Here is a 19006-nt window from a genome sequence, read left to right on the forward strand (position 1 = left end):
AAGGAATAGGTATTACTAAAATCAGTTGTGAACCTTATTTTCAGTAATGAATAAAATGATCACTCTGAAATTCAGTCAGGAAATAGAGGACCTAAGCAATACTATAAAAAAATTAAACCTAACAGATAAATAAAGAACAATTCAAAAAAAACAAAAAAAAAAAACAAAAAACAACTGAATACACAATCTTCTAAAGTACACAGAGAAGATTCTCCAGAGTAGACTATGTCAGGCCACTCGAGAAACTTTAAAAAGATTGAGATCATACAAACATTCTCTGGTCACAATGGAATGAAACTAGAAGTGGGTATCAGGAAGAAAACTAGACTAGAAAACTCACAAAAACATGTTAAGTTAAACAACATACTCTTAAACAACCAGGGGAAATTTTTTTTTTTTTTTTTTTCTTTTTAGGGCAGCACCCGTGGAAGTTCCTGGCCTAGGAGTTGAATTGGAGCTTCAGCTGCCGGCCTGTATCACAGCCACAGCAACATTGGATACTTAACCATTGAGCAGATGCCAGGGATTGAACCCATATCCTCACGGACACTATGCTGAGTTCTTTTTTTTGTCTTTTTGCCTCTTCTTGAGCTGCTCCCTCGGCATATGGAGGTTCCCAGGCTAGGGATCCAATTGGAACTATAGCCACCGGCCTACGCCAGAGCCACAGCAACATCGGATACGAGCTTCGTCTGCGACCTACACCACAGCTCACGGCAACGCCAGATCCTTAGCCCACTGACCAAAGGCAGGGACCGAACCTGCAACCTCATGGTTCCTAGTTGGATTTGTTAACCACTGCGCCACGACAGGAACTCCCTATGCTGAGTTCTTAATCCACTTAGTCAAAATGGGTACTCCAACCAGAGAATTATTAAAGAAAAAAAAATCACAAGAGAAATTAAAAATACTTAAAGATAAATGAAAATTAAACCATATTTATCATAAAATACAGACTTGTAGCAAAAGCAGTGTTCGGGGAAAATTTACAGATGTAAATAGCTATATTAAAATAGAAAAAAAGGTTTGGAGTTCCAGTTGTGGCTCAGTGGAAATGAATCTGACTAGTATCCATGAGGACACAGGCTTGATCCCTGATCAGTGGGTTAAGGATCAGGTGTTGCTTTCAGCTGTGGTGTAGGTTGCAGATGTGGCTTGGATCTAACTTTGCTGTGGCTGTGGCTTATTAGGCCAGCAGCTACAGCTCCGATTTGATCCCTAGCCTGGGAATCTCCACATGCTGCAGGTGCAGCCCAAAAAGGACAAAAGAAAAAAGAAAAGAAAGGTCTAATCAATAACGTAACTTTAAACTTAAAGAAAAAGGAGGAGCAAACCAAACTCAAAGCTAGCAGAACAAAGGAAATAAAAAATAGAGCAGAGATAAACAAGAAAAACAGAAGAATCAGTAGAGGAAAATCAATGAAACCAAGTTAGTTCTTTGAAAAGAAGCTCAAATTATCCCAAAACCTGAACACACATAGAACAACTGAAGACAGTGAATTAGTAATCAAAAACTTCTCAATGAAAAAAGGCCCTCCAGGAAGAGGGACCACTTCTCAACTCATTCTATAAGGCAAGCATTATTGTGATACCAAAGCCAGATAAAGACATCACAAGAAACCATGGACCAATATTCCTGCAAACCAAATCCAGTAGCATATTAAGACTAAATAGAACATTAAAACTGTGACCAAGGAGTTCCCGTCGAGGCTCAGTGGTTAACAAACCTGACTAATATCCATGAGAATGCAGGTTCAATCCCTGGCCTTGCTCAGTGGATTAAGGATCAGGCGTTGCCTTGAGGTGGCTACAGCTCCAATTTGACCCCTGGCCTGGGAACTTCATATGCTGCGGGTATGGCCCTAAAATGACCAAAAAAAAAAAAAAAATCTATGACCAAGTAGAATGCATCCCAGGATTATGAGGGTGGTTTAACAGACAAAAATCAATTGGTATAGTAATAGAATGAAGGGGAAAAAACTCTTCAAGATCATCTCAATTGATAAGAACACACAATAAACTAGGAATAGAATGGAACTTCCTCAACCTGACAAAGAGCATTTATCAAAACCCCAGAGCTAACACACTCAAAGTAGCAAAAGAAAGAAAAAATTATCTCCTTAAGATCAGAGACAAGATAAGGATTCCTTTCCTACACTTCTATTTAACTTTGTACTGGAAGTTCTAGGCAGAGCAACTGACAAAAGAAAAAAAAAGCACACAAATAGGAACAGAGGAAGTAAAACTAACTTTATTTGCAAATGAAATAACCTTATTGCTAAAGAATCTGAAAAAAAAAAAACTATTAAAAAACACACAGATTTAGCCAAGTTGCCGGATACAAGATCAACACACAAAATTGAGTTGTTTTAACTATATGAGCAATGACCAATCCAAAAAGGAATTAAAAAAATGATTCCATTCACAACTAAATTAAAAGGAATATATAAGTACTACTACACTGGCAATACTCCCCAAATATATCTACAGATTGAATATAATCCCTATCAAAATCTCAGCTTCTGTTTTTATAGAAATCGACAATGTGATCCTAAAATTTATATGAAAATGCAAAGGCCCTAGATCAGCCAAAACAATCTTAAAAGTAAATTGGAGGACTCTGTCTAATCTCAAAACTTACTACAAAGCTACAGTAATCAAACAGTACTATAGCGTAGGACTGGCATAAGGATGGACAACAGACCAATGGAACTGTACTGAGAGTCCACATATAAACCCATTCATTATGGTCAAATAATTTTCAACAAGGTTGCAAAGATTATAATTTGGAAAGAACAGACTCTTCAACAAGTGGTGCTGGAACAACTGGATATTCACATGCAAAGAATGAAGCTGGACCCTTCCCTTATACTATATACAAAAGTTAACTAAAAATGCATCAAAGACCTAAATGCAAGAGCTAACATTAAATAACTCTTACAAGTGAAGAAAATCTACAAAATGGGATATTTGCAGGTTATATATCTAATAAATTAGAGTCCAATATCCAGAATGTAAAACAAACAAACAAAAAAACCCTCTCTCTCAATTTAACAACAAAAGACGAACCACCAAACTGAAAAATGGGCAAAAAACAGTATTTCCCTAACAAAAATATATGCATGGCCAAAAATCACACAAAAAGATGCTCAAAATAAGTCATGAGCATAATGCAAATAAGACCACAATGAGATTACCACTTCATACGTGCTAGAATAGCTGTAACAGCAATTCTTAAAATGAGAAATAACAAGTGTTAGGATGTGGAGAAATTCGAACTCTGGTACACTGCTGGTGGGAAGGTAGAATGGTGCAGCTACTGTGGAAAATACAGTTGGCTGCTCCTCAAAAACATAAATATAGAATTACCTACCATACAACCCAGCAATTCCACTCCAGGGGAATATACCTCCAGTGCTAAAAACTGGTATCCAAACAAATACTTGTATATGGATATTCATAGCAGTACAATCCACAAATGTGGAAACTGCAATATCTCTCAAATATTGAGTGGATAAATAAAATGCAGTATATCCATACAATGGAGTACTACTCATAAGAGGAATGAATTAGCAATATGTACATGCTGCAACATAGATGGAACCTTGAAAATACGCTACAATAGAAAACAGACATAAAAATCACATACTGTATAATTCCATTTACATGAAACATTCAGAATACGGGTAAATTCATATTAATGTTGTTTTAAGGTAATTAAGGTAAAGCAAATTCATGTTTGTTAGAGGCTAGAAAGATGGGGAATGAGAAATAACTACCTTTAATGGGTAAGGAGTCTTCCTGGGTGGGGATAGAGGTAATAGTTGCACAACATTTTAAGTGTACTAAATGTCAATGAATTGTATGCTTTAAAATGGTTAAATTAGGAGTTCTCTTGCGGTGCGGTGGCTTAAGTATCCAGTGAGGTCACTGCAGTGGCTCAAGTTTGATCCCTGGCCTGGGAACTTCCAAATGGCACAGGTGCGGCCAATAAGTAAATAAATACACAAAATCATTATTTTTGTTACATGAATTTCACCTTAAAAAAAAAATGCAAAGGAAAGAAGAAAAAAAAAAAAAAAGCACTGTCAGGTTCCCAGAGTAGAAACTGACAACAAACAGAAGGATAACCCACACATTAGAGTAATCATGACCAGACAGAAAGAAACAAGTCTTGTCTGCGTGGCAAAGACAATTTCTTGTTGTTTCTCAAAACAGCTGACTTTGAGGAAGCTCCCTGACATATAAGTAATAAGAAAGAAAAGAGCCACAAGAGCCTGGGTGAAGAAAGACAACAGGCAAGCCACTGCAGGCACAAGTGAATACAACTGCATTCTGGAAAGAGGAAAAATGGACAAACGAAGAGCGGCTGATGCTATGAATTGAGACAAAAAGACAGCGGTACTACTGGCAGGAATGTTTCTCCCAGTTCCTCCGGGTACCAAAAGATGAAACATAACTCAGTCCCAGAGCAACACAATCCTTTCAAAACAACTCATCAAACTCCAAAAGGTGATAGCCATTTCATCCTGATAAAATATGATCTGCCCTCAGACTGCCTCATTTTTCTAATGGAGACTTAGAGATAGTATACGACTTATTCAAGATTATAAAACTAACATTAATTTTGAGCGAACAGCAAGTGGCTGGTTGACAGTCTAGGAAGAAAACTAGAGTAAGGTTTTCTCATCTCTGTTTATTTAAATATTTACATTTCTTCTGGGAAACTAACAAACCTTAAATACTTGTTCAGTGGTTAACATTTTTTTCCTTTTTCTAAAATTAGTCCTCATAATCCTGCCAAGTAATTATTATCTTGATAGACGTGAAAAGCGGGTAACTGAGTTTCCCCAAGCTCACGTATCAAATCATGGAGCTGCGATTTGAACCCAGGTATATCTAAGTCCAAAGTCTATATTCTTTCTGCTCTACCACACCTAATCACATAAAAGAGGAACGGGAAAGTGCCAATCCAAGAGCCTGATTCACATTTGGTTCGCTTCCACCCAGTCTTAGGTTCAAGTGCCTAGAGAGAAACTCCTTCATGTAAGATACTGACCTAAAAGACCCCAAGTAGGATTATTTCAAGAAAATGAATTTTTAATCTAAAACTGCATATTTAGAACATTCCCAGTATCATCATTCACAGTGGCTAAAAAGTGGATCAACTGATGGATAGATCAAATGGAGTATTTAAACACAAAGGAATACTATGTAACAAAATAGAATTATTTATACATACTACAACATGGATTAACCTCAAAGACTTTTTGCCAAGTGAAAAAAGCCACTAACCCCCCCACACATACATATTTTATGTACAAGTCCATATATAAAATGTCAGAAAAGAGAATTCCCATTGTGGCTCAGTGGGTTAAGAACCCAATTATTATCCATGAGGATGTGTTTTTGATCCCTGGCCTTGCTCAGTGGATTCAAGGACATGGCATTGCATATCCTGCACTGCAGCCTGTGGATGCAGCTCAGACCTGGCACGGCTGTGGCTGTGGTGTAGTGGCCCAGGAACCTCCAGATGCTGCGAGTTTGGCCCTAAAAAGACCAAAAAAAGAAAGGGGGGGGGGGCAAAGCTATATAGACAGAACTACACACATAAAAATGGGTGAATTTTAAGGTATGTAAATTATGCCTCAATAAAACTGTATTAATATACATTGTAGCACTAGTCATAAAGCCTAATAACGAAAAACTACCCAAATGCCCATCAATAGTAAAATGGGTAAATTGTGATTTAGTCCCGTAATGGAACACTATACAGCAATAAAAAATAATCTGTAACAAATACAACATAGAGGAAATGTCACATAATGGTGAGCAAAAGAAGCTCTACACAAGAGTACATAAAATGCATTATTCCACTTTATAAAATTCAAAAACTGGCAAAACTAATTTGTGCTGTTCAAAGTCACAATGGTGGTTACATTTAACCTAATTTAACCTAATCTAAGGTGGTTACACCAAACCTAAGGTGACTGACCATGTTCTGATTCTTGAACTGGGTGATGGTTACATGGCTGAACTCTATACAATTACATGATAAGTGTACTTTTGTATACGTATGGTATTATCTTAAATTTATTTTTTGAAAATCACCTGTAATCCCAGGGGAAAAAACTGAGAAATATCAAATGTCCTTCAATCAAGTAATGGTTAAATAAACACAGAACACATTTGCGTAGCAGTCATGGTTGGATTCCCAGCAAGTGTCTATTCATCTCTTCCTCTTTCCTTAAAGAATGAATCCCACTATTAGAAACATGGCAGATTCCTGAGTGTAAACTAATGGTTTTGTAAGTGTAGTCTGTAAATTCCTATAGATCCCCAATACCCTTTCAAGAAGTCTTCAAGGTCAAATTCCTCACAAAAGACCTGTTGGGATTTTAATTTGGATTATAATGCATTTACAGATCAATATGGAGAGAAATAACACCTTGAACAATACTGAATCTTTAAAATGATGAACAAAGCACATCATTCTCTTTATTTAGGTTGCTGCAGCTGCCAACCTATGCCACAGCCACACCAATTCTAAGCCACATCTATGACCTACACGGCAGCTTGCGGCAACACAGGATCCTTGACCCACTGAGCGAGTCCAGGAATAGAACCTGCATCCTCATGGAGACAGTGTTGGGTTAACCTGCTGAACCACTACAAGATTCCAGTAGTTCATATTTGTGATACTATTTTAAAATAAACTGTTATTTTTTAATTTCACAATTTCAATTTTTGTTGCTAATATAGATAAATACAATTGATCTTTGTTAATTTTGTATCCTGTAGGGTAACTTCAAGAGGCCTTGTAGCTTTTGCCTTCAGCCTTTTGGGCCACTGTTTGAGACTACCATGAAGTGAAACTGTCTAAACTGAAAGGCCACTGAGGAGAGAGGATGGCCCAACTAAGAAATAATAAATTGTATTTTAAACCACTAAGTTTCTGAATGGTTATATAACAGAAGGTAACTGACACAAGAGTTTAGAGCCACAGTAAAGAAAAACAGGGCTTAGAAATTCTCAAAGACATAAAGTTTCAAACAGAATCAGTCAATAAGAAGGTAGGATACAGGCTGGGAGTTTAGGACCAAAAAAGTAAGCCACATTTAAAGAAGGAGGTAAGCAAAAGAACCACAGCTGCCTCTAAGGGAATTAACTGCACTGAAGCTAAAGGAGTATTTGCCTAGATGTAGTCAGATCAACCTGGCTAGTTTTAACTGTGAGGAGTTTAATCCTTCTTGGATTTAAAAGGTGAGGGGGCATTAAAGCAGAGCTAATTCCATGTCCACTCATGACCTCGGTGTGAGGATAATGATATGCCTGCAGGTAAAGACGAGCTCTCAGGGGTTTCAGATTCTTATCAGTTTGCCCACTCAGGATCTTAGGCTTCTTCTGCTTCAGTTTCCTTCTACCAGAGCATTCTGTTGCACTCTCAATTGGTTCTGAAAGGGAAGGGAATCTCAATATAAAATAATTACTATATATAACAGAAAAAAACATAACTATTGAGATGGTGCTTATATCATAGCTGGATGATCAAGTTAGATCATAATCACCAAATTGTTACAAAGATTTTTTTTTTATATGTAGGCACAGATTCATTTACCTGACTGATAACACATCCCATAACTGAAACGAACTGGTAATCATGGGTTTCTAAGCCTGTATCACAACCCCCATTTATTATAAATGAAGTATGTCCACACTTCAAGGAAACTGGAGCAGAAACAACCATAGGATGTCTCTATGTCAGAACTAGAAGCAAGGTTTACAGAATACGGGGCACTCCCAACAAGGAACAAAGATGTTGAGCAGATCATTCTCATACTGAGAGAAATAATGATCCCTGTTACTTTAAGATAAAGGGGTAGGAAGGAAACAGGAGAGATAAAATGCCTACCTAATGCACTGTCAGCCACTTGAGAGATGAGCATTATTATAACAGTCAGAACTTGAGTTTCTGAAACTTGATCATACTACTCTGTGTACTTCTATAATTAGCTCTACTTTGTTTTCCATAAATAATTAGTAAAGTCCATTCTGAAATATTAGCCATTCTCACCAATATTAAAAGCCAAGGAAAGCAGGTCCTTTAAAAAAAAAAAAAAAAAAAACAAAACTTATATTTAAGCCAACTTTAGAAGAGGAGCATTTAATTTGTGAAGAAGCACTTTTTAGCTAATACTGATAGCATATCTGAGGGTTAAAATAGGAATTATATATGCCTTTTTTTTTTAAGGCTGCACCCAGGACATATGGCAGTTCCCAGGTTAGGGGTCGAATTAGAGCCACAGCAACATCAGATCTGAGCCATGTCTGCGACCTACTCCACAGTTCATGTCGACACTGGATCCTTAACCCACTGAGTGAGGCCAGGGATCGAACCCTCAACCTCATGATTCCTAGTCAGGTTCGTTTTCGGTGTGCCATGAAGGAATTCCTATATGCCTTTTTTTATGTAGACATTTCTCTTCCAGAGCCTTCTCTTCAAAACTCATAGAATTTTATTGTAACCAGGAAACCAGGTTACCAGCAGAGAATCAAAATCTTTCAAGACAATGCCCTGTACATTATTAAAAAGTTAGGATTTTTTTTTTCTCGGAGTTCCCATCATGACTCAGTGGTTAACAAATCTGACTAGGAACCATGAGGTTGTGGGTTCAATCCCTGGCCTTGCTCAGAGGCTTAAGGATCCAGTGTTGCCGTGAGCTGTAGTGCAGGTTAGATGAGGCTAGGATCCCAAGCTGCTGTGGCTCTGGCGTGGGCCGCTGTGGCCCTGGCACAGGCCGGCGGCTAAAGCTCCGATTAGACACCTAGCCTGGGAACCTCCATATGTCTCGGGAGCAACCCAGGAAATGGTAAAAAGACAAAAAAAAAAAAAAAGATTTTTTTTTTTTTCTCATTGGAGTGGGAAGAAAAGGTGAGAAATCCTGTTCTATATATATAAGGATGACACAAATATTGTTTAACAGTGGAAATAAGAGGATAAGAAATAATCAAAGGTATTCTAACACAGGAAAATAGAAACAATGATGAAACTAAAACTATGAAAATTGTTAACTAGATAAGGCAAATAGTCTAAGCTCTGAACAATCTAAGTAAATTCCCAGATCTGTTATGAACTCATTTGGTGATTCTGACCAGGCAATCTTTTCCAAATACCATTATTCCATAACAGGAAGCACAACTGAAAAGAGTAAAAATGATTTTGAACAAAAGGTGAGATCCAAAGTTTAATACAACCAAATTTCAAGTACTCAGTATTCCAAACTGTATCCCATAGCTCTAATTTTGATAAATTCGATAAGGAAAAAAAAGGGTGTGTGTATCTCATAGGTAATCGCTGCATATATTGGTATTTACACTGTATAGTACCCCAAATCAAAGTTTTGAAAAGTCCTGCAGTAAATAATTAACTTTAATGACTCAAGCACTGCCCATATTTATTTGACTCTATAACACTTATTATTATTCTATGAAACATTTTAGTAAAGATTAAGATATAGTCTTTTTTAATGATTTATCTTGGGCAGTTTTGTCAGAGGTTTGAAAGTGAAAGAAGTCAAAATTAGTGGACAAAGTAACACTGGCATTATTATTATATATATATACATTTTTTTTTTTTTTGGTCTTTTTGTCATTTCTAGGGCCGCTCCCGCAGCATATGGAGGTTCCCAGGCTAGGGGTCTAATCGGAGCTGTAGCCACTGGCCTACACCAGAGCCACAGCAACGCGGGATCCGAGCCCCGTCTGCGACTTACACCACAGCTCACAGCAACGCCGGATCCTTAACCCACTGAGCAGGGGCAGGGACCGAACCCGCAACCTCATGGTTCCTAGTCGGATTCGTTAACCACTGCGCCACGACGGGAACTCCTCTATTACTCTTGAAAGCTCCACAATGATGATGATAATCCTCCGGCAATGGTAAAACCAAGCTTTCATATTTAAGCTTTTCCCCTTTTTGCTTCTTTGTGGAATGTTCTTCCTCAAGTTATCCATCTGCACACTTAGGTCTGAGCTCTGGTATCACCTTCTCAAAGGAGTTCCCTTGCCATCTTATCTAAACTTATTCCCCACTCCCAACTTCATCAATTTAATACACTGTTGAAATTTCTTCCCTGTACTTACTGGATTACTAGGACAACACAGTACCTAGGATGGTGCTGGGCACAGAGTGAATGCTCAATAATCACTTGTTGAATGAGTTATTAAACACATTTTGTTAAGCAACTTTTCATTTGTTGTACATATATCCATCAGGGTTAAATAAATGTAGAAGGAACAGGACTTAATGCGTCTTTAGTATTATTTCAGCTTGAAAAATGAACACGGCACTTTGCAATTTAGTAATAAAAATAAAATGACGACAACAACAAGTTGCTTTTTTGGGGGTGTGCCCCATCACCTATTCAAATATGTCCAAAGTTCCTATCTTTAAGTGAAGAACAGATAATTTCATTCAATGTTAATAAAACAAAGAGATAGCTATACCTTTAGAAAATTCATTTTTGGGGGGGGCTACACTTGCAGCATATGCAAGTTCCCAGGCTAGGAGGAGCTGAATTGGAGCCACAGCTGCTGGGCTATGCCACAGCCAGAGGAACAGGGATCCAAGCCCTGTCTGTCACCTACACCACAGCTCAAAGTAATGCCGGATCCTTAACCCACTGAGCAAACCCAGGGATCAAACCCACATCATCATGGATACTAGTCAGGTTTGTCACTTTTGGGCCACAAATGGGAACTCCAGAAAATTCATTTCTTTATTCACTGATACAGTTATATAAAAGATATACTTATATACCTCTATATACTATTCATAGAGTTGAACAGCTACTGTAACAGGTAAACTAATGCAGAGACCAAGATGGGAGTTTGAGAGTATCTGTTCCTTGTAGATTTCACAAACTTAACAGTGAACCTTTACTGAATCCTTACTGGATTGGTGTACTAAATTATCTGCAATAAAAGGCAGAACTTGACTTCAAACCCAAAGCTCTAACTCTAGATCCAGAGTATTTAACTAGTGGATTAAAGTGGGACTGACTTGAGACTGAATTACCCATAATGCAGTTTTCTTTTCCTTTCTTTCTTTTTTTAAACTTTACGGCTACACCCTTGGCACATGGAAGTTCCAAGCCACAGCTGCAGCAACACCAGATCCCTTAATCTGCTGTGCCAGGCTGGGGATCAAACCCACAACTCCACAGTGACCTAAGCCACTGCAGTCAAATTCTTAACCTACTGTGCCATGGCAGGAACGCCCTTTCTTTTTTGAAATTGAAGTGCAGTTGATTTACAACGTCATGTTAGTTCCAGGTGTGCAGCAAAGTGATTCAGTTATTTATATACACGCAGATACACACACATATATATAACACACATAAATATTTTCTTTTTCAGCTTCTTTTGCATTATAGGTTATCATAAGATACTGAAAATAGTTCCCTATGCTACACAGTAGGGCCTTGTTGTTTATTTTATTTTTTTTGGCTACTCCCATAGCATGCAGAAGTTTCCAGAGATTGAAACTAAGCGAAAACAATGACAATACCGAGTCCTTAACCACTAGACCACCAGGGAACTCCTTATCTATATTATACGCAGTAGTTTGTATCAGCTAATCCCAAACTCCTGATTTATCCCCCCCACTCCCTTTCTTTCCCCTTTGATATCCATAAATTTGTTTTCTGTCTGTCTCTTTCTGTTTTCTAAGTTCATTTTTATCTTTTTTTTGGTTCCACATAGGAGTAATAGCATATAATATTTGTCTTTCCCTGACTTACTTCACTTAGTATGAGGATCTCTAGGTCCATCAATGTTGCTGCAAATGGTGTTACTTCATTCTTTTTAATGCCTAAGTAACACACACACATACATATACACACCACATCTTCTCTTCCAGCCATCAGTTGATGGATACTTAAGTTGCTTCCATGTCTAAACTCTGGGCACATGTTATCTGAGTTAAGTGTTTTGTTTTTTCCCTTTTTAGGGCCACACCCTTGGCATATGGAAGTTCCCAGGCTAGGAGTCGAATTGAAGCTGTAGCCACTGGCCTACAACACAGCTACAGCAACACCAGATCTGTGCCACATCTGCGACCTGCACCACAGCTCACAGCAATGCCAGATCCTTAACCTATTGAGCGCTGTCAGGAATCAAACCTGCGTCCTCATGGATACTAGTCAGATTTGCTTCCGCTGAGGCACAATGGTAACTCTAGTTTTTGACTTTTCCTGATGTATGCCCAGGGGTGGGATTTCTGGGTCATAAAGTAACAGTATTTTCAGGTTTTAAGGAACCCCCATGCTGTCCTCCATGGTGTCTGCACAATTTACATTCCCATCAGTGTAGGAAGGCTCCCTGTCTCTATACCCTCTATAGCATTTATTATTTGTAGACTTTATACCTCACTGTAGTTTTGCATTTTCCTAATAATCAGTGATGTTGAGCATCTTTTCATGTGCCTGCTGTCCATCTGTATGCCTTCTTTGGAAAAATGTCTATTTAGATCTTCTGCCCTTTTTGACACGGTTTTTTTTTTCTGATATTGAACTGTTTATATATTTTCCAAATTAAGCCTTTGTCAGCTTTGTCATTTGCAAATATTTTCTCCCCTCTAGTAGGCTGTCTGATTTATTTCTGGTTCCCTTTGGTGTGCAAAAGTTTATTAAGTTTGATTAGGTTCCATGTGCTTATTTTTGCATTGATTTATTTTGCCTTGGGACACTGTCTGAAGAAAATATCACTAGAATTTATGTGAGAATGTTTTGGCCTATTTTTCTTCTAGGAGTTTTATGGTGTCTTATGTTTAAGTCTTTCAGCCATTTTGAGTTTATTTTTGTGCAGGGTGTATGGAGTGTTCTAATTTCACTGATTTACAGGCGACCATCCAGCTTTCCCAACAACACTGTCTTCTCTCCACTGTATGTTCTCACCTCATTTTTTGAAGATTAATTAACTATAGATGTGTGAGTTTATTTCTGGGCTCTTTATTCTGTTCCACTGATCTGTATGTCTGTTTTTGTGCCAATACCACTCTGTTCTGATTGCTGTAGCTTTGTAGTATTATCTAAGTCTGGGAGGGTTGTCTCTAGCTTCATTCTTTTTCTTCAGGATTGCTCTGGCAAGTCTGGGTCTTCTGTGGTTACATATACATTTTAGGATTGTTTGTTCTTGTTCTGTGAAGAAGTATCAAGAGTAATCTAAAAGGGATCACATTAAATCTGTAGATTCCTTTGAGTAGTATGGCCATTTTAACAATATTCATTTCCAATCCAAGAACATAAGACAGCTTTCCATTTCTCTGAAATCATCTTCAATTTCCTTTAACAATGTTTTATAGTTTTCAGCATTAGGTCTTTCACCTTCTTGGTCAGGTTTATTCCTAGGTAACATGCCAACTTCTGGTTTAAGAAATCTACCCAAAGAACAATTAATTCATCTCTAACAGGGTTTCAAAATTCCCACCACATTTTGTGAGTATCCCTCAAGGCAAACTAAAATAATTTCTTCAGACAGAATCTTTAGACACAGAAGGTAATTTTATATCTTATTAACGGCAGGTTTGGGTTTTTTTCTCTTAACAGAAACTACTCTGTATTTGATTGCCACCTGTCTCTCCATATCCTCCTCCATATCCTATTTTCCAATATTAACAGAGATGAAACCAAAAACTTGCTAAACAAAATAGTCACGCAAAGCTTTCTACACAAAAACTTGCCTAGTACAAAATACTTCCTGTTATACCTCAGATTCTAAAATTCAGAAAAAAGAAACCTGGTCACTGATATCCAATTATGAAAGGAACTATCAAATTTAAGTTATGGGGTTCTTAAACCACACTGTCATTCTTCTAAATGGCACACAGCCAGGCATTTTGTTTTTGTTTTGCTTTTTAGGGCAGCATTTGCAGCATGTGGAAGTTCCAAGGCTAGGGGTCGAATCAGAACTGCCAGCCTACACCACAGCCACAGCAACTCGTGATCCGAGCCACATCTGCAACATACGCCACACCTCACAGCAACTCATGATCCTTAACCCACTGAGCAGGGCTAGGGATCAAACCCACCTCCTTGTGGACACTAGCTGGATTCGTAACCCACTGAGCCACAATGGGAACTCCATACGTATCCAAGTTTTAAACTTGCCTTATACATATTCTTCTCACATATCCAGATTTTAAACTTGCCTTATACATATTCTTCATATGTATTTTATGAAAAGACAAATTTACATTGTGAATAATCTAAGTTTATATTACATATATACATAATAAATTAACCAACCAATACTTAGTTATTAAGTAGATTCCAGTCAGTATTGGACCAAGCAAGATCAGACACACTAAATGAAATATGCTTAGAAGTATCTTTGTTCTAGTTTTAAGAAAGATTCTGTGCATTTGAACGTAGCATCAAGGAACACAGCCAGTAACTAGGAAAAAAATGTACTAAGCGAGCAACTGGACCAGCATAAAAAGGGCCATTTTATAACCCAATCCGCAAATCCAGAGTAGTCTTTTTAAAAAAGGTGAATATTAGCTAAACTTCATAATCCAGATAAGCAGAACACTACATTTAATGAATATATTTGGCTTGCTATTTGAAACGACCTAATGAGCACATTTAATTATTCACCAGGCTGAAATCTTAGTACTTTTCTTTCCACATCCTGCATTTATGAGTCTCTATAAGCATCAATATTTTGTCTACACATTACTCTGTATCATTCCTTTCTGTTACTTTACTAAAAAACCAGTTTTAAAGTAACATTAAATAATCTGATTTCCCATTACTGGGTTTCTAAATAACACCAAAATGTTCCACTTGCCCAATCTTGCTGTTATTTAAATAGGTTCTACCTATTCCAGTAATTCTTTACTAAACTAAAATCGCTTTTATTTATTTATTTATTTATTGGTCTTTTTACCTTTTCCAGGGCTGCTCCTGCGGCATATGGAGGTTCCCAGGCTAAGAGTCCAGTCGGAGCTGCAGCTGCCAGCCTACGCCACAACCATAGCAATGCGAGATCTGAGCTGCATCTGCAACCCACACCACAGCTCATGGCAACGCTGGATCCTTAACCCACTGAGCAAAGCCAGGGATCGAACTGCAACCTCATGGTTCCTAGTCGGATTCATTAACCACTGTGCCACGACCAGAACTCCAAAAGTCACTTTTAAATGGGAACGATCTGAATGATCACACTGAAGCTTATTCTATTTTCTATCAGATTATAAGACAGTCATAGAATGTACGTAAGAGGTAAGAAAGACCCAGTCTTACCTTTGCTAGTTGATACTTTTTCCGTGCATCTGAAAGAAAAGAGAATCATATATTAAATGAATAATCTTGCACACTTTCTCAAAACACAAGTATTTGTCTTTCAGGTTCATATCCAGAGTGATGCAGAAAACATCTAGATCAGTACTGTCCCTCAGAACTTTTCGCAGTGATAAAAATAGTCAACATCTACACTGGTTCAATATCGTAGTCGCCATGTGGCCACCATGTACTTGAAATAGCTATGTAACTGAGGAAATGAACTATCAGTTTTGATTAATACAAATTTAAGTAGCCACAACTAGCTATCATATTTGACAGTACACAGCTAGAGTATCATTCAAAACAGTCACAGCCAGAGTATCATTCAAAATAGTTGTTTTTAACTGTAAAAAGATATGATACAAAGAAAATATTGCTAATTTTGTTGTATTAAATGGTTATAAAAGAAAAATGTCCTTATTCTACACAAATGCAGTAACTAGGAATGAAATGAAATGTTCGAGATTGCCTTTAAAATACTCTGCCCGCCTCTCCAAAAAAAGAGGTGGGAAAGGCAAAGAGGTAGCGAGCACGGCAAAATTTCAAAAACTGTTAAATCTATGTGAAAAATACCACTTTCATTATACTATTTCCTCCATTTTGTGTATGTCTGACAATTTTCATATTAACAACTTAATGAACTTAAAAGAAAACCCTAAAATTATTCATTGGTTAAATCCAATTCAAAATATTTCTAAAAAGGCAACAGACTGGACCTCAGAAATAAATATAACTTGCATTTTACAAATTAAGAACAGTAAAGTGTCTAATGTGTTATAATCTACTGAATTAAAAAAATGCATTCCCATGTTTTTAATTTGGGAAAATTTCCATCATACTGTTAGGTACAGTTTAATGAATGCCCCCCAGAGCCATTACCCAAATCCAAAGTCAACATGCCTTGGATCTTTCCATAAAAATGCCACAGAACATATCTGAAAACAAAGTTTTCTCTCTCTTTTTTTTTTTTTTTTGAAAGTAAATCTAGTACAAATGAAGACCCTTATGTTACAAAAGAATATTCAAGCACATACAAAAGTTGTAGCATAATACACAGTTTTCTTTAGAAAGATTAGCTATCATTATCTCAACCCATATATTTTTTAAAAGCTTGATATTATATTTTTAAATTATATTACTAATGTCCCAATTAACAACACAATATAACTGCTTATCATCCCAACTCTAATATTACTGCCTCCTCATTCTCACTATCTATGACCTTCACTTATTCTTTACGAAAGTAGCAAGGAGGTTTCATGAAAAGGTTTACTACCATTTTACTTTTAACAAGAAACCAAAAATGGAATTCTATACAGCAAAAAACAGAACACTACTTGCTTCCTCCATTTGTTACCCATCTGAACCTCTACGAATACTCAGTTTTAGCCTATATTCCTACCTTCCTTGTGGTGAGGAAAGAATAGCTTCCCTCAACAGTTAAGTTAGAAGTTGAAAAAAGTATTTAAGTGTTAAATTTTGAAAGGCATCAGATAACCAGAGGATTTAACCATCACATGGTAGAAATAAACCTTTTAAACCTAACCTAGTCTTATTTAAACAATTATATTGTTTCCATATTAGTAGAAAGCATGAATATTTCAACTTATGAATCAGAAAAAAGCTAATGTGTGTGTATATATATTGTATGTATGTATCTGTCTATCTACACGGATTTTTTTTTTTTTAAGTTTCATGAGTATTTAAACCCTACATTTTAAATACAAGAATCTTAACTCTGGAGTTTATTGGCTAAAACACAGCAAACGAAGAGTCTATTTCTTAGTACTGATATATAACCTTTCTTCAAATTTGCTTTATCTTTCCTTACTACTAGTCTTTAAGTTTGTTAGGTAGCTAGTTAGTCTGATTGATTTATTTACTTATTTGCTTGCTTGCCATGCATGGGACATGCAGAAGTTTCCAGGCCAGACAGTGAATCTGAGCCACGGCAGTGGCAACACTGAATCTGCAACCGCTAGGCCACCAGGGAACTCTCCTCCTAAGTTTTAATTTATAATGATTACATATTTAAATTTATGCCTTTCACTTGAGTACCTTCACTGAAAAACTATTTCCTTTCACAAAGATTTTCTATTCTTCATTAATTTCTAAACATTTCAATGCAAGTAGAAGAGATGTTTTAGGAAAGTTTATAAAAACTATAACTATTAATTGTCATTTAACATAAAGCTCATAAATCATAAAATCATAAATTATCAGATTGATGAAGAAGCCATGTTTCAGGAACTGACTTGCCCACGGTCTCTTAGTAAGCAGTAGAAAAAGCTGAGATCTGAAACTGACTAAAGTCCAATGTTTTTTTCTGTTATTTTGCCTTACAATAGGAAAAGAGATTTTAATCAATCCAAATCTCTGTGTTTACTAACTTTTTAAGCTACTGTACACTTTGCTGTCTCTTCAAACAAGAGAAACATATGTAGGTTAAATAGCTAATTACTTGGAATTTATTGCGGGAAATGTTATTTGAAAAATAGAGTTGACTCATGGAAGGGTTCAGTAAATCAATACTCAAAACTTCATGAAATGTCTTGAAGGATTGTTTCTTTTTTTTTTTTGTCTTTCTCTCTTTTTAGGGCCACATCCGCAGCATTAGGAGGTTCCCAGGCTAGGGGTCTAATTGGAGCTGTAGCTGCCGGCCTACGCCAGACCCACAGCAATGCCAGATCCAAGCTGCATCTGCGACCTACACCACAGCTCACAGCAACACTGGACCCTTAACCCACTGAGCGAGGCCAGGGACCAAACCTGCAACCTCGTGGTTCCTAGTCGGATTCATTTCCGCTGTACGACGACGGAAACTCCTAAGTTTCTTAATTAGTTTAAAAATGTATCATTCTGAAAACCTGTAAAACATGTACATGTTTGGCAAACCTCCACTGATCAATGCATCTTCCCTTTTTACTACAAAGTCCTTGAGGATGAAGTCCATGTCTCATTTTCCTTTAAACACTCTGGCTCAGCACAGCACCAGACCCTGTTACTCCTTAATCAAGGTTTACTGAGCTGAAATGCTTTAGGTGTCCTTTGATTCCCAGGACATCCAGTACATTGAAATTGGGTAACAGAAAAATTAAAACAGGAGTTCCTGTAGAGGTTCAGTGGTTAACAAACCCTACTAGTATCCGTGAGGACGTGGGTTCAATCTCTGGCCTTGCTCAGTGGGTAAGGATCTGATGTTGCTGCGAGCTATGGCGCAGGTCAAAGAGGCAGCTCGGATCCTGCGTGGCTGTGGCACAGGCCAGCAGCTACGGCTCTGATTTGACCCGTAGCCTGGGAACCTCCATATGCCACAGGTGCAGCCCTAATGAGAAAAAAATGAAAATTATTATAACAATCCAATCAAATCTGCATACTTTAAAATACTCAAGAGATGGTTCTGAGGCTAAGAGAAGGTAAAACATCACTACTATCTTGTATGATACTGGAGGAAAAAGAGGGTCGTTGAGAATTAAAACTTTTCTTTCCTCTCCACAAGGAATATTGTGGAGAAAAAACTGAAGGGGTTTAATTAAGTGAGCTTCATCCAAGTTCAACTGTTGTAACATTAATATTGTGAGAGTAAAAGAAAACTCATTATTACTTTTTTTTTGGCCAAGAATTAGAGAATATAATAAACCATGACAGCCAGTAAAACTACC

General features: G+C 37.3%; 1 protein-coding gene across 4 annotated transcripts in view; it reads right to left on the reverse strand.

The window, feature by feature from the left end:
- Positions 1 to 19006, reverse strand: part of ZFP91 (ZFP91 zinc finger protein, atypical E3 ubiquitin ligase) — a 34873-nt gene that overhangs the window by 13588 nt on the left and 2279 nt on the right. For all 4 annotated transcript variants that reach the window (XM_085011087.1, XM_021083008.2, XM_085011086.1 and 1 more), the window contains exon 2: positions 15306 to 15334. In XM_085011087.1, the coding sequence (XP_084867213.1) occupies positions 15306 to 15334 (29 nt within the window). The remainder of the gene's footprint in view (positions 1 to 15305; positions 15335 to 19006) is intronic.

Source organism: Sus scrofa, chromosome 2 (genome assembly GCF_054392235.1).
Source record: "Sus scrofa isolate SSC_HxYL_T2T_F1_AM1 chromosome 2, Sscrofa_HxYL_maternal_Yorkshire_Landrace_v2.0, whole genome shotgun sequence".
In the NCBI taxonomy this organism is placed as follows: Eukaryota; Metazoa; Chordata; class Mammalia; order Artiodactyla; family Suidae; genus Sus; species Sus scrofa.